Consider the following 17,233-nt stretch of genomic DNA (forward strand, 5'->3'; position numbering starts at 1 on the left):
CGAAAACACTTGATAGTTCGTAGTGGTTTAAACATTTCAAGAAATACAAGTCACATCATTATCAAGAAGTTTAGTGGGTTTGTAATAGCTCAAAATTTACGATTTTACCATTTCTGTAATTTCACAGCAGTTGTTCACATACATAGTGATACCGTCGGTTCTGACTTTAATTTCAGTGAATCCGTGAGACCAATTCGACTACTGTTAGCAAACGGCTTTGTTTACATCACATTGAGCACAAAACTCCTCACTTTGGGTCGTTCAATCGTACAACTAACATGAAGTGAAGCGTTACGGACAATCGTATGACGCGATTGCGCTTCACAAGTGCGACTGATCACCAGTCGAAATTTAATCTAATAAAGCCATTGAAAATTTCTCAAAAGTTTGTTTTATTAGTGCATTAAGCGGTTTCATCAGATATCCTCTATTGCCGATACTGCTAGAAGCGGCCGCCCGCGCATTTCAAAGATGACAACAGCTGTGAAAGTCGTAGTCGAGGAAATTAGTCGAAATCCTTTCCGCAAATAGAAAATCATGGCACGAAAGATAAGAATACCTATAAGAACCATATCTCACATCCTAAGAGAGGACCCAAAGTTTGGGGCTTATAGAAGAACCACAGGACAGAAGTTGATACCAGCTTTGAGGAAGATACGAGCCACAACATGCAAGCCATTACTCCAGTGGCACGCGAACGGGAAAGACAATCGAATCCTATTCACTGATGAAAAAATATGCACGGTAGATGAAAAATTTCAACAGGTAAAACGACAGGATTTACGCCCACAGCTGTCGAGAAGCTGCCGAAAATATTCTTAAGATGTGAATAGATTACCATTCATTTTCAGTCATGGTTTAATAGGACAGCTTCCATTCCCCAAGATTTAGTACGTCCTGTCATTGTCAAGTAGCCCGAACGTTTGAAGAAATGTCTGAAAGCCAAAGCATTCTGAATAATGTAGACATTTTTTGTTTTGGCTTGTTATTGAAGAACAAGTGACAATAAAAGATTTTTTTTTTTATTTTATTTTAACTTAGGTTTAATTTAGCCCATTAGAACAAGGAACGGACATTATGGCACAATTGTGTAATTACCACATTTCTGATGAATTTAAGGTCTGAGAAAGAATTCAGATAGTGCTCCGATCCCAAGGAAATGCCAAGGAATTTGTTAATTAACAGGGTGTCTACTAAAATTATAAAATTAAATTTCGTTACTTTTTCGTGACCTTACCAAACAATAAAATTTTAGAACCTACCTAGAACGTACCTATATTCTTTAGCAGTTATTTTTATCTTATCTCTACTTTCAAAAGCTGTTCCTTGAAGCGACAAAAATTTGATGTCTTCTCACAGTTGAATAAATTGATTAAATGCATAGGTGGTTTCGGCGATGCGATGCGATTTGCCAGCTGCAGGACAATCTCAAGAGCGAATTTGGGTGCGAATTAGGCCGAATTTTCATGCATGCGTTAGAACCGTGCTTTTCTTGCTTGCGATTTGGTAGCGTCTGAAGCCGACCATAGGCATTTTTGGCGGTGAATTTTGACACTTTATAGAACAAAACTTTCCAGTCGCTACTTATATTAGTACAGATTAAAAAATCGTGACCCCAAAGCAAAATTGCGAGACTTTATCTTGACTTTCATGACCGTTTTCTGATTTCGTGACTTTTTCATGACTTTCGTGACCCGATAGACACCCTGATTAACTGTCTATATTTATCTTTCTTACTTTAAATTCTATTTCCTTAAAAATAAATCCATTCACTTTCAAGTTTTGGGCCCTCCTCTGAAGCCTTGTTCACGAGGTTAAAAACAGGAGTAAGAGAAATAAAAGTATAAAAGAAACATAAGACAACACGGCTAGAAGATCAGTAGGAAGCTCTTTCAGTACCTCAATCCACCGAACAAAAGATTTTACTTCATTTATTAACGTTATTCATATACTACAGTAATCCTCTGAGTATTTTTATAATGATCCTCCTCGTGACGCTTACTTTCCAATCCACTATGTGTAACTACACGGAATCACCAAGAATCATGCAAAGGAGAGAGAAAAAAAATCAGAAAAATCCTAAATCGCGTATCCTCAAGTACGGATCTCCTTGGTTAGGTCCAATCTCGGTTACATTTGAACGTACCTGCTATTAAAGTTTTACGTTCACATCAGAATATTATAATTCACTTTACAAAACCTACATTTATAAAAGATTGACAGTGCACGACGGTTTATCAAGTAAGGGTAGATTAACAGTAAATGACGGTTCATGAAGTAAGGCAAAGATTGGCAAGTGTACCGCAGTTCATGAAAGAAAAGACTGACAGTGTACGATTGTTCATGAAGGTAAAGACTATCAATGTACGATGGTTAATGGAGTAAGTAGACTGACAACTGTACGATGGTTAATGAAATCAAATAAAGACTGACAAGTGTACGATAGTTCATAACGGTAAAGACTGACAATGTATGATGGTTCATAAAGATAAAGACTGCCAGGTGTACGATGGTTCATGAAGTAAGTAAACACTGCCATGTATACGACGGTTCATGAAATAAACACTACCAAATGTAAGAGGATGCTGTAAAAACGGCCAAGTGTAAGATATTTTATGACACAAGTAAAGACTGCCAAGTGTAAGATGGTTTACTAAGTAAGGTAACAATTGCCAAGTTACGATAGATCATGAGGTCAGGTAAAAATTGAGTAGTTTGATGCAATAAGGGCTTAAGTCTGAAACATGCAGTTGGAGAAAAACGATGTTGACAATTTAAGTAGTGCTTTTTTCTTACATAAAACAATGTAATATGCAGCATTTTATTCCGATACTGAATTGAAATGTTACAAGGACGCTAAACAAGCATGGAAAAAGCCATAAATCCGTTTGATGCAAAAAAGGCGTATACTCGCTTACGCCCTTATTACATCAAACTCCTTAATTGACAATTGTACAATGTTCATGAAGTAAGGGAAAGACTGACAGTGTGTAATGGTTCATAAAGTAAGTAAAGACTGCTAAGTATAAGATGTTTCATGAAATAAGTAAAGACTGCTAAGTGTACGACGGTTTATGAAATAAGTAAAAGCTGCGAAGTGTACGATGGTTAATGAAGTAAGGTAAAGACTGACAAGTATACGATGGTTCATGAAGGTAAAGACTAGCAGTTTACGATGGTTCATCAAGTAAGGTAAAGACCAAGAAGTCTGAAGATTTAATTCTGCAAGATAACGGCGAAAAACTGGATGGGGAAATATCAAAGAATATAATTTACTAATCTTACCTTCTGGATACAAGTTAGAAGGAGCTCCTCTTAGTGTAACAAGAGCAATTCCTAATGCAAGATGCGCCATTGATTTTAGTCCTGCACATTCCCATTTTGCACCATCAGGATTCAATTTTTGAATTAGCGTAGAAATGAGCTGTTTGTCGCTTAATAAGGGCAATCCTTGGACAACCTCTGAAACAAGAAAGATGGAAGTGTAGTTCAAGTTTCAATTCACGATGGAAAATATTCATACACACATAACTTCTAGTATTCAAGTTTTTCTTTAACGTTAAGTTACGATCTATCATAAAATTCTGTATTAACAAAAGAGCACAACATACGTAATGTTGGATAATGCATTTAGATTTTCTATATGATATGTTTGAATTTAGAAAGCAAAGACGAATATTGATATAAGAAGTGTTAGTAGTATAGGTAATACATATAGCTACATTGTTGTAGTACATCATTTACTTACACAGTTGTTGCTATAATAATGTATTCTAGTAGAAAGAATAGCATATGATCAGTTTGAATTTACGCCATAATTTTAAATATCCTATGTGCAGGAAGTTTAATGTCAGATGAAGAATGAATTATTATTAATCATTTGTGTTTAGAAATAACATAATAATGGCAGTTAGATGGATCAAAGTATTCGTATTAGTTTAAGCCAAACATACTACACGGAGTTTCTAGATATGGAGTTACTTATACAATATAAAGGAGTTTAATTTAGTACTTGTATTTGGATGAATAATAACCAAAGTATAATGTAGTAAAAGAAATGTCGGGCATATTTTGTTTTAATGTAATACGATAACTAGGCTGTAATATGAGTTTTCGAGAGCTGTTTCTGCTCACTTCTTCAGTCACCAATAAGAAGCAACTTTTCAAAATAGTTAACTTTGTTACAAGTTGTAATATGCCGCAACTTGTAACAAAATTAACTATTTTGAAAAGTTGCTTCTTATTGGTGACTGAAGAAGTGAGCAGAAACAGCTCTCGAAAACTCTTCACGTTGTCAAATGTTGCGGCATACTGCAGGTTAGTTATTGTGTCGCCAATCCGAATTACAGGAAGATTATGTGCTTCTTTCCAATTGCTGACGTGCAGGAAAGATTAATATATGAAGAGGCAACAAGTATGAAAATATTACATTCATTAGCACGAATTCAATACGAAGGAGAACTCAGGAAAATTCCTGGACATACAGGAAAGCTTAGTATATATTTATTTATTTGACATCTATAGCAGGATCACTGTCCCTATTACAGTAGGCTTACACGATATATATATATATATATATATATATATATATATATATATATATATATATATATATACAATGATGCCAACATTATGTATTTTATTCAGTTCGTTTTCTTTTAGTTTTCTTTATTTTAATTAAGATAGATGGATAGATAGATAAGTCTTTATAATTGACAAGAAATAAGATTATACCTATACAACAGTGACATACAACAATAAAACCATCTGACGCGTTTCTTGCTTATACTTGCCTTACAAGTTTTACATATATTGGACGCGGTAGCGGTAGAGAGACATCAATTTCTGTATTGTTAATGGACAGATTATTATAGCTTCAACAAGTTAGAGTCAAAGACTCCGTATGCATACTCGTACGAATTCTCGATTTTGCATTATAAGATGGCATTCTAGTTCTTAAATAAGTTCTGTTGGCTTAAAATTGATTATGGTTAAACATTTGTCTATAATGCCATTCACCAATTTAAACAAGAAAATTAAACAGAAATTTCCCGCCGAGTTGATAATGACGAAAATTTAAACATGTTCAACACTGTACTGTTCGAAATTGTGATGTCATAGGAATTTACCCTGTACATTTTCAGGTACAAAATACAAATGACTTAAAAACTTTTATTATTGTGTTCGTTCACTATTTCTTTCGTACCACATTATAATCAAAATAATACAAGTTAACCTTTCTTGAAAACGGCACTACAAAATACGTGAAACAGCTATCTAAATCTATTTACAACTTTAATACATCATCGTGATTTTTATTTCTTTATTAAATTTCATGTCATATGCATACAACAAACATTTCGAGTACCTGATAACCTGGGGTAAATCATTGACGATCAATATAAAAAATTCGGACCAAGATTCGAACCTTGAGGTATACCAGATATAATCTTATAATGTGGCGAACTTAATTGATTATATAATACACACTGCTCGAGATGATTCAGATAAAGCGAAATCAATGTCAATAATCTGTTTACGAATCCAAAACACGACAATTTCTTGTGTAACAAACAGTGACTAAGCCTGTCAAAGACTTTAGCGAAATCCGTATATATAGTATTAACCGTGAAATTGTTGTTCATTGATTGTGAAACATTTTGTACAGGTATAACTAAGTCGTCACTGTTGAACGTCCTGGACAGAGTCTGTGTTAACATATGGATATACAGATTTAGCATGATCAAAAATTTTATTTTAAAGTATACGTTCAAATATTTTAGCTCGAGTTGATATGAGTGACATACAGGTCTATAATATTCTATTACATTTGGATTGCCTTTCTTCAAGATTGAACACACTTTACTGATTTTTCCATAATATAGGAAAATTTGACGTTTACAATATTAAAATGAAAATAAAATACAACGGTTGTCTGGACTAATTCCTTTAAAAGACTTAAAGTACATTGATCGACTCTTTAATTTCAAATTCAATTATGGAGTAAATCGTTAAATTATGTGAAATTTCCAGTGTACTTGTATCTGGAATAATATACGATCTGAAGTATATACCTTCTAAAATAATGCACAAAACCTCTACTATACATCTACTGAATATAATTTTTGATTGTTATAAATCATATTTTTTATAAAAATTATTCTTTTTCTTTGATCTAATAGAGTTCCAAGAACATTCAGAATACTTGTTCAAGGTATTTTCTGTTTGGAGTATGTATTTGTACCCAGTATTCACATATACTTTTCATTTGTCTACGAAGTTGAATAAATCTATTGTAATTATATTCCGATTGATTCTTTTGTTTCCTATAATATTAATCTTGTTTTAGGATAATAATAATTTTAGAGGTAAACCAAGAAGAGGTGTGTGGTTTTAAATAATTTCTTCTTAGGTAAAATCTATCAATAACACAATTTAAAACTTCACAGAAAAGATCAACAGCCTCATCAACATTGTTGGTAACATGATTTTATTCCAATTTTGTTCCTATAAAGTTTATATATATATATATATATATATATAATGAAAAAAGTCAGCTTTACTGTAATTATGTACTACCATGGAACTTGTTTTAACAGTCGACTCTTAATTCTTTAAATAAATCTGGCAAATTAATGAAGGGTGATGTGCGTCTTTAGATAATAAGGGAAAATGCAGATACATTTATACATTTTTCAATATTAGAAAGAATTAGAATTAAAGTTCTTCCCCTATCGCTTTTTTCCTGAATTAAATGATTGTAAATTATGTAATGTTAAGAAATCGGCTAATGATATGCAAATGGAATCGCCCTGTAACAAACTGTAATCAAGTTTTGAAGTCACCGAAAATTAGTAAATTATTATACTGAATATCGTTTAGCCGCTCAAATTAATTAATTAAAAAAAAAGACAATATGATATTTATCACCCTTTGTTTTTAGTGAAAACTGAACTAACACTATTTACCAAGATTTATGCACTATTATTAGATTTATGCATTGTACTTCAATTGTATCAACAGATACTGGAATATTTTTAATATCATTTCACCAATTTTTCTATCATCATTCCTTCACCTTAATCATCCATCTCCCTTGCTATCAAGGGTATAATCATGGGACTTAAACTAAAGGATTTCATTTTATTTCCTTATATAGTCAGTCATTAATTTTACAAAAATAATATCAGGAATCTCATATGCATTGTAATAAGTAAAATATTTTTTAAATGTTATTTTTTGGAAGCTTTAATTATTTTGCTTTGTAGATCAAAGCGTCATACCTTCGCCATCTTCTCGCCTCTGTAAAATACTTAGATCCAAACCATACAGCAAACCCATCTGAAGCGCTAATGTTACATTATCTATTCCACCTGTAGGTTGGGTCTCAAGCTTCGTTCGGGAAAGATGATCAATCAACCTAAAATAAGTTAAGTTATTATGAACACAAAAGATAACTGTATCAACATCAGAAATAAAGGTAAAATACACTCATGTCCAGAAGATAAGGGGTCTACTTTTTCGAAATCTACATGACACCAAAAGCGATTTTGTTCATGCCAGAAAATTTTCGTCATGCTTTACACCATGACATAAATTAAAATCACGTGGGTGACACAGGTTCCCTCTACGAGCCTGATTATTCATTAGTTGGTGGTCGATGAAAAGCTATCTTGATAATGAAATGTTAACGGTGTTTTTCGTTACATAAGTATACATCATGGGCATGGAAAGGATAATACAAAGAAGGTATCTGGACATTACTTCTAGCATATCATCGGAATATCAAAAGTGGGCAAAGTCAAGAAGTTGTGAGTATTAACTGAATGTGGCTCGTTGTGTAATATCGCGACTATGAAAAAATTTAAGGAGAGTGAAAACATTCGATAATTTAAGGCAGGGTACCCACGTACTACAAGCACTGTACGGATCGCTATCTGAAATTAAATGCCCCACGACATCCAACCAGCACTACATCTACATTTAATTCGAAATCTTTCAGTTGCCTCTGAGTTCAATGTCCCCCGTCAAACTGATACTGAAAGCTACACGCGTGTTCTTTATGCAAAGCGACCTGCTCAAGTAGTACCACTCACACCACGACACAGTCAAGACCGCTTAACATGGTATCTAGCCCAGCATGAGTGAACTCAAAAATAGTAAAGTGAAATTTGGTGAAATGAAATCAGTCATGCGGTCCCGGAGTTATGGTCTGGGGTGGCGTCATATTAGGGGGTGCAGACATCTTTGCATGTGTTTCTGCAGGGTGCTGTGACGAGTGCAATCTAGGGGGACGTTAACCTGCAATATGTGCGACTCTTCCGTGCTGCATATTGCCTAGCTTTCGTCCAAAAGATGATAATGCCCGTCCATGCATGGGCAGGCGGTCGCGCTTTTGACATAGAAACATGCGGTTTGCAAGTATCTGTTCATAATTCATTCTGCTACTTGCCAAAAACAGCAATTAATACAGTAATATAATATTTCTAGGTAGTGTTATCTAGTATTGATAACTCGCACGTCAATATATACTACCGCCTGTCACAATTAACAGCGATCGAACAAAGCAGACAACCCACTCAAGGCCATGTAACTTATCATTTGAAGAGCGCTATCGAGAACTGATACACAAAATAAATAAACAAGGCTAGACACTGTAGCTAACATTCTTCTACCACACACGTAATGAACAAAAAGAGTTAACATCTCAACTTACCTCGTAATTGCTTCGGAAGGAAGACCACCCTGCGCTGCCCATAAGTACACTATGTCAGCAAGTGCTTGACGAGTATCCACGAAAAGATCGATCACTTGTCTATGGTGTCGAGGACCGCCCAGGGCCCTATTCTGTTGCAGTAGCTCAATCTCTTTCGATAAATCCAATTCATCTAACAACACTAAATAAAGAAATTAACAGAACGTATTACATACAAGGAATCCCGAACCGGGCGTGCAAAACAAATTATTTAGCATAACACAGTGAAAACATAAGACTAAAAGGGTACACTATCAGTTCTTCCGCTAAAGCTTCATCAGATAGGAAGGGGAAAAAGTAGGAAGAAAAGAAAGCAAGCCAGGTGGAGTCCAATTTTTAATGTTATATATATATGTACGTGGCTCACTATACATTTCTGGACACATGTAATTTGAATTGGAAACTTCCAAATAACTATTACATATTCTAAAAGTACTTGCCATTATGATCTATAATTCTGCATTCTTTGAAACTATGCCTGGAAAAACCTCCATCAGTTTTCTTTGGATGTTTAACGCTTCCTATCGATAAGCTTCAACTGTCTTTTCTGTGTGTTACGGAAAGTTGCTTCTTAGTAAGATTCTGTCACTTTCGGGAATAAGAAGTAATTGCGTGACACCAGAACTGCATTGTAGGTAGAGCAAGTAACAAACTAAATGCGTGGGTCCTCCAGAAATGCAATTGTGCAAGGCTAGGGTGTCTACTAAAATTCCAAAATGAAATTTCGTGAGTTTTTCTTTCCCAAACCATATAATTTAGTCACATTCTCAAGAGCGAATTTGGGTGAGAATTGGGCCGAATTTTCATGCATGCGATAGAAGCGTGCTTTGCTTGCGATTTGGTAGCATCTAAAGCCCACCACAGCCACTTTTGGTGGTGAGTTTTGACGTTTTATAGAAAAAATTTTCCAGTTTATACTCATATTTGTACAGATAAAAAAATCGTGACCCAAAAACTAAATTTCTTGACTTTCATGACCGTTTTCTGATTTCATGACTTTCATCACCGACAGACACCCTGAAAGTGCTGTTATGGCAGCAAAGACTACGAAGACGTCTTTCGTTCCTCTCGCGAAGTTTCTCAAATAACTTCTGGCAAGCATATTAATTGGTACTGCTGGTCTCTCTGCCTACCAGAGGAACGTATGCTATCCCGTCTTACTGGGCAGAAGTAGCCACCGTTAGCCTGCTGATACTACAAGTATACTTTATTTTCAAAGGAGGTTCCTCACCTGGATTCAAATAGCTGACTGAGATTTGTTTTGGGACCACATTGATAAACCCAGGTTTCCATTATCTGTTACGATATCTGCTATACATTATGCTTTCAAATCTTTGGATCATGTAGCAACGCTATTTCACCTAAGATACAACTGGCACTCTGTAAACGAATTTGCACCCACCAGAAATAAGTTTTCCACGCACAAAGATACTGATGAAGAATGATGTGCCCTAATAGCGATTTGATCCCTAGAGTCCACGCTATGCGCTGATATGCCCAGTACAGACAAAACCAGGACTAGCTTTGTAGGTCACTGACGTGACAATCCAGCCAGGTCTCACTTTGTTCCTCAAAAATGTCACATCATGCCAAACTACAGGTATACTTGCGTTCGTGATGGAGCAAAGTCTCGACATGCCTCTTGTAAACTGTCAAGTAACTGTAGTTTAAGTTAAGCCTCTTCTAAAGATACAGAAAACAACAAACGAAAATGCTATTTTGAAGCTAATTATTTCAAGGCAACTGATAAGAATGAGATCTTTCGCTCCATATCTATTCACATTCAGTATAGAGGTAGAATCATTATATGTGTTCATGATCAAAGTTAGTTCTGAAAAACTGAGCCAGAAACAACGTCGCACATAGCATGCGTTGCCCACATCGTGAAATAAATTAGTTGCTCCCGAACAGTTGGTATAAGGAATCCTTAGGTGGGCTCTTTACAACAGAGGCTTTTATTTTTCTCAACTTAGCCTAAAACCCTTTCCTTATCTTTCCTATCATTGATGAAGTTTACTGCATGCAAACGAATATATTAACTATCAAATCCTCTTTCAACTAAAGAGGTAAGCCATACTTACAAAGTATTTCACGCGATAGTACATTATAAGTTTCGTGTTTCAATGTTCATACGATTTAATGAAACATTAGTGGCAGAGAGTTAACCTACAGAGTAGAATTTAAAGGCTATCTACTTACCCAAAATTTTATTTATTAACCCATCATCCATCAAATCTTGAGTGTACTTTGTAACATACTCAATCACTTCATCAGACGTTTCCACAGTCCATGTAATACCTTTTCGTGCTTGCACTAAAGTTCGAAGAGAGCTTACTAGAGCCTTTCGACCGTCGTAGTATAACAGAACAGCTACTAGACCCCGAGTTAGCCCAGGATGGTATGGCATTTGTTGCTGCGCTATTTAATGAAAAACACAAAAATGCAATTATGGTTTCACTTTTTGTATAATGTAAATGTAATTTAACCAACATCTGTTTTTTGTTAATTGTTACATCATATTTAAAAATAAATAAATAAATATTACCAGTAATAACCAATGCCATAAATACGTACATTTTTCTACTTATCATCATCATAGATATTCGGCCACTGTTGGGAGGTCACTTGCTGCAACTGAGAAGCTTCCATGCTCAACGGTCTTCCGCTAACCTCTTCGTCTTCTTGCATGATTTTTCTGTTTTGATACCGTCCATCAAATGTAGCCTCCTTCGCTCTCTCCCTCTCTTTCTTGTCACTATACTCTCTAGCATGTCCCTCATCATATTTCTTCTCAGCCTATGTCCCAACTCCAGTGTTCAAATTAAAGTAACTTATTATTATTATTATTATTATTATTATTATTATTATTATTATTATTATTATTATTTACTTTTGATTCTTTATAGAATTTTTATTTATCTCCTGAAACTAATTTTCCTGTCTTTTCGTCCTTTCAACAACAGCTGTGTAATTTATTAAAGTTGAAAATATCTATCATTTTATTATTATTCAACACTAATATACACATATTTTATCTTATTCCCATATCATCATATGGAACACAATGTTATGTCCCACACATAGCAACGGGCAGACAAAATAACAAAGTAAGCAAGGTGCACAAACCTTTCGGTATTCTACTGATCTGAAATACGTTTTACTTTTTAAACTTTTATTCATTAGAATTATATGTTCTATATAATGTACTGGATTACTCCACAAACTCTTGGCACAGCTATGAAAACATCCTGTAAATAAAACCCTTTTATTTTATAACACCTTGTTTGTAAAATGCAGGTGAACTTGAATTACATCTTCTAACAATGTAACTACTTGCATATATCTAAGGTGTATTCTTCTAAAACTCTCACATTGCACCACCACAAATGTTGTTCCTATTTACTATTTCATTTTCACGATATTTCAGTCATCTCTGTGACTTCAATGAAATAAAGTGATAGTTTCCGTTCACATCGCATACGTACTGAATCATGGTCACGGAGATGACCGAAATATTATGTAAATGAAACCCTAAATTGAACCAGCGTTCGTGGTGCAAAATAGGAGCTTATTTTCTAGCAATGCAATAATAATAAGTGTAAGAAAAACTGGCATAGTTTAAGATTACGAAATGTTTCAGCGATATTACATTAGAACCACACATCTGCCGTTATATTTGAATGAAAACAACATTGACAAGAATCGGAATAGTATTATACGCAGCTTCATTTTACAATGCTAATCTTAATCATGTCAAATTAAATAAATAATTCAATTTCCCACAAATGCCCAGAAACCACAAGATGAAGCACTTTGTCTATGATTGAAATCTGGTGGCTACGAAGATTTGGTAACGTTCATCCTTTCATAGAAACAACACGGAAAATTTCGAATTGTGAATAGTGTGTGTGTAAAGTTGCGTCTTACATTGTTTAATTTTTGAATACCTGTAATTTTCAAGTCTTTTAACTTTCGTGTAAAGTTTATGACGAGTAATTAAAACAGTGACTTTCGAATTATTGTTGTTCGCCAAAGGACTAAGGTACATACAAGTCAAAGCAAATGCAAAGTTCTTCAATTCACTATTTGGTTGATAACAGTAGAATCATTTGCTGAAGTGATTCAGTAATAACTAATAACCGAGTCACAGAGCACACAAGAAGATTAATAATTGTAAATCTTGATATTTTGAATTTCTTTTATTCCAAACTCTTTTAATCCGCGTCACTGTAAATAAGTGTAGTGTTTTTCCTTTCCTTAGTAAGTTGAAAAGACGGAATTATCGTGTTTTCTTCGATCGAATTATCGTGATTTCATAATATTGGGGAAACGTTTATTTAGTGTTCTCTTTTATTTTGAATTAGTCAATGTTTTCAGAATAAATAGCTAAGATCATTACAGTTTTTTTTTCTTTCTTCGATTTCGGTCGTAATTAATCTCAAATTAGTATTTTTCATGCTTTGTTTCATTCAGAATTTGGTACCAGAACATATGCTTAGTCCAGGATTTCTCAACCTGGGGGTCCCGAAGACAAGCGGAAGAGGTAAATATAATTAGAATCTAACACCGGAAAATATTTTTAAATATTATTTTCAGTTTTGTTCTGATAGGCACATTTTTATTTTTATACGAACTGTTAAGAGTAAAAATTAGGTCTACAAGCTAAAGACTTTCCACAGGTGCAGAGTAGGTTAAAAATCAATTTAAATGAATGATGTACAATACGAAACTAATGAGAACTGCATATTGAAACACCCGAAAAATACAACTGAAACAAAACCTGCATATTGAAATACAATTAAAATTGAAAACACTAATCCGCAATAGCCGTGTTGCGTTTGTTGATAAATCAACAACGGACAAATTATTCTGTCCGCAATAAAAGAGATTGCTCTTGTTTAGGATCCTTTGTTGTTCTTTGCAGAATTGTACACGTATGCGTGTGAGCGAATAGTCTTTTACCAACAAGCTGGCCACAATGAAGGTAGGTTTTTGGTGTGGGATTTTGTTCCCTAAATTTTAAATGTAAACAAATTAGTTTAAACAGTTTTTGGTGATACTGAACACAAACACAATAATGTATCAAATTCAGAACAATAGTGGCGGCCTCTCGAAAATTAAAATAATCAATAACTTTTTTACAACTGTCCAAGTTCTTTTAACCAAAATTAGAAATCACTTTTTTTTTTTTAATATATATATATATAAAACCCAAAATTAAGGGAGTTATGAAGTTTTAAAATTTTCAAACGGCTTCCATTTTGAAACAGTACGACATATCGGATTCGATATTTGTAATATGAATGACTGACCAAATTTGGTTTTAATCCATTCGCTTTTAGGAAAGTTACTATATACATAAGCTTATTACAAACCAGGAATTGTAAGGGGGTCGCTGGCAAGAAGATGTGATAAAATGGGGTCGTGAAAGGAATTAGGTTGAGAACCACTGGTTTAGTCTGATGTCTGTTCATGGAAATTGAAATACTGCAGAGGAAACTTGATGGAAGTGGGTGTGTCAGCTTTCCAGTTAAACCCATCCCGTTGTAACTCTAAACAGAGACAACCACAGCAATAAATCTCTTACAAAAGTATCTATAAAAATGTCTTACCTGTGCACAGAAGGTCTAGCGCCATGAATTCATTTAAATCGTACATGTCTGAAATAATGATTGCTTCGTTCACAAGTTCTTTGGAAAGAATTTGATGACCAATGCCCGGAAGGTGAATTCCTTCCCTCATACCCTTCTGGAGATCCTCTCTGTGTTTTTCATTTTTTGGCTGTACAAAAAACATTAACAAGTAACATGATAAGCTTGTTAAACAAAGATATTTAAAATAATAATAATTAATCAAATACTTATAGTTTACAAAAGTTAGTACATGAGTCTACCTTACAGCAATAATTGTATAACAAAATGACGAAGGTTTTAATACATGTTCCAAATCAGAAAAATCAAAGTCCTATCGGCATCAAAATATTACAACACACTGCAGATTTAAACTGCAATAATTTCTAATATAATCATTCCATCAGCTAAAATAAACACATAAGTATGTGTATAAACACTTTGATATTGTAAATGTAGAACCAATAAAATCAAACAGCCGAAAAACAAGTGACAATATTAGCTAAGTTGCCAATTTGAAGTTTCAAACTAAGGTTATTAACTAACGAAATAAAAATTCCCTGGATACAAGGTACAATTATTTTTATGTGAATTCATGCAGGGTTCTCACTTACTTGGCGAGCAGGAGTTTCCCTAATTTTTCCAGGTTTTTCAGGTCGATTTACAAAATTTCCACGTTCAAGTCTATTGTAAAAATGTAACTATGCTTTTCCCAATTAAGGAGTTTTTCATTTATTATGTATGTACATGTCTCAATAAACTACAGGTACATGTACGCTACATTATATCACAGTCTTGATAGAAGTCGTTTTCCACCATTGATCTAAGTATGTACCAACTACTTCAGCACATATTACCCGTTAACATTATACACTCAACAGCACAGTGATAGTTTCTCTACAGAGACGAAAGTTGCCGTTAGTGTAAGTTACGTAGTCTTTTAACGAGGATGCAACGTATACGAAAATAGTAATTATATGAGTGCTGAAGTAAGTTCGATTAATATTATAGTATTAAATACGCATCCTCAGGGTTCTCACTTATTTGGCGAGCATGAATTCCTAAAATTTACAGGTTTCTCAGATCATGACTTACAAATCTCTATGTCAGATCTATCTTGAAAAACAAAATACACTTTTCCGACTAGGGAGTTCTTAATCTATTATCCATCTATCTATCTATCTATCTACCTATATATATATATATATATATATATATATATATCAGGGTTTGCCCAAGTGGGCCCAGCCCGAAAAAAACCACTGGGTTTTTTCGGGTTGGACCCACCTGAAAAAACTCACTTTAAAACCCACCTAGGTTTTTGAGCTTTTTTAAAGTATATTATCGGTACAACTAAGGTGATCCCATTGAAAGTGAATTTTATCAGATTTTAGACTTCCCTTGGGCGAATTAGATGCTTCCATGTTAGAGTAGGTAACAACATTCAATGTTAGACCTATATAAAGTTCTGAATGCAATGAATGAATAAAAAAGCTTACCTTAACTTGAGATGACTATAGAACAAATTAATGTATAGATTGTGTTTATAGCCTATTTGAAGTAAAATATGCAATTTTATATTTCAGAAAATACTTTCCGTGAATAGTGTGCTCGGCGACGCCGTGGGACGTTATCCCTCATAAGTTTAAGGCCATAGGTGCCTGTACCACCAGTAAATATGTAAGCACATTAGTAAAACTATTAGTATTATTCCATACATTTGATGGTAACACAAGTATTCTTCAGTAAAATTTGGCTTTCCAACAACAGTTTACTTCCGTCATTAGTTGCTACCGTTCAAATAAGCATTCTGTAGAATCAACACCAGCAATAGCGTAAAAATTCTTGTCAAAAGGTCTTTCCTAGTAAGATAGTCAAATCGGCCCTTGATTCAAATTGGGTCTCTATTGACCGAAAAGGTTACCCTTGACCTAAAACTACCTATAAAGACCCCCTCCCCTTACCGAATTATCGTATCATACATGCTCAAAATTGAATACTTTTTAATTTTGGTGGGGGTAAAAGTTTCACAGATTGTAGATACTATCTAGATGTAAATATGCAATTTTTTTCAAAACCATCGATGCGTATTTCCTTTATTTTTTTGCGTGTTGAAATTTTCAAAACATTGTAGAAAAAAAATGGGGGGAGGGACACGTCGCTGATTTTTTGGTTAAAACATTTGTTATACCCTTAGGTACAACATATATTTTTTCGGGGCCTGAAAGTGAAGGCAACGTTGTCAAAAAGAAATAAAACTGAAAATAAACATGTTTTTCGCACAGTTTTCCCACCATTTTGAGGGCTCCTTCAAACAATCCTTTGTCAAAGTTCATAATTTTCACTTCTCTTGCGTTCCTTTCGCTTCTGTCGTTCTTCGATTGTGTCGATTTCGGAATAGAAACATCAAATATATCTCGTAACAGTGCTTCCACTTCAATCGACTCTTGCATAACAAAGTTACACAGCTCGCGGTAGAGAGCGCCACTGTGTGCGGCCAGTGAAGCAAGAACTGACAGATACGAGGAGCCGACGCGAGGTGTGTGTAACTTGGTTGTGCAAGAGTCGGTTGCAGTGGAAGCACTGCTACAGAGATATATTTGGTGTTTCTATTCCGAAACGGACACAATCGAAGCAGCGGAAGAACGACAGAAGCGGAAGGGACGCAAAAGAAATGAAAATTGTGAACTTTGGCAAAGGATTGTTTGAAGGAGCCCTCGCCTTGAAGGCCCTAAAATGGTGGGAAAACTGTGCGATAAACACGTTTGTTTTCAGTTTTATTTCTTTTTGACACTGTTGACATCACTTTCACGCCCTGAAAAAAATATATGTTGTACATAAGGGTATA

The 17,233-nt window shown here is 34.5% G+C and overlaps 1 protein-coding gene across 1 annotated transcript in view; it reads right to left on the reverse strand.

The window, feature by feature from the left end:
* Positions 1 to 17,233, reverse strand: part of Nup205 (nuclear pore complex protein Nup205) — a 126,463-nt gene that overhangs the window by 96,879 nt on the left and 12,351 nt on the right. Inside the window, exons 3-7 of the mRNA XM_081727946.1 lie at positions 14,368 to 14,536; positions 10,955 to 11,173; positions 8,717 to 8,897; positions 7,284 to 7,420; positions 3,286 to 3,462 (exon numbers count right to left, since the gene is read on the reverse strand). Coding sequence (XP_081584072.1) covers positions 3,286 to 3,462; positions 7,284 to 7,420; positions 8,717 to 8,897; positions 10,955 to 11,173; positions 14,368 to 14,536 — 883 coding nt within the window. The remainder of the gene's footprint in view (positions 1 to 3,285; positions 3,463 to 7,283; positions 7,421 to 8,716; positions 8,898 to 10,954; positions 11,174 to 14,367; positions 14,537 to 17,233) is intronic.

This window comes from Thermobia domestica, chromosome 10, assembly GCF_964235325.1.
Source record: "Thermobia domestica chromosome 10, izTheDome1.hap1.1, whole genome shotgun sequence".
Classification (NCBI taxonomy): Eukaryota; Metazoa; Arthropoda; class Insecta; order Zygentoma; family Lepismatidae; genus Thermobia; species Thermobia domestica.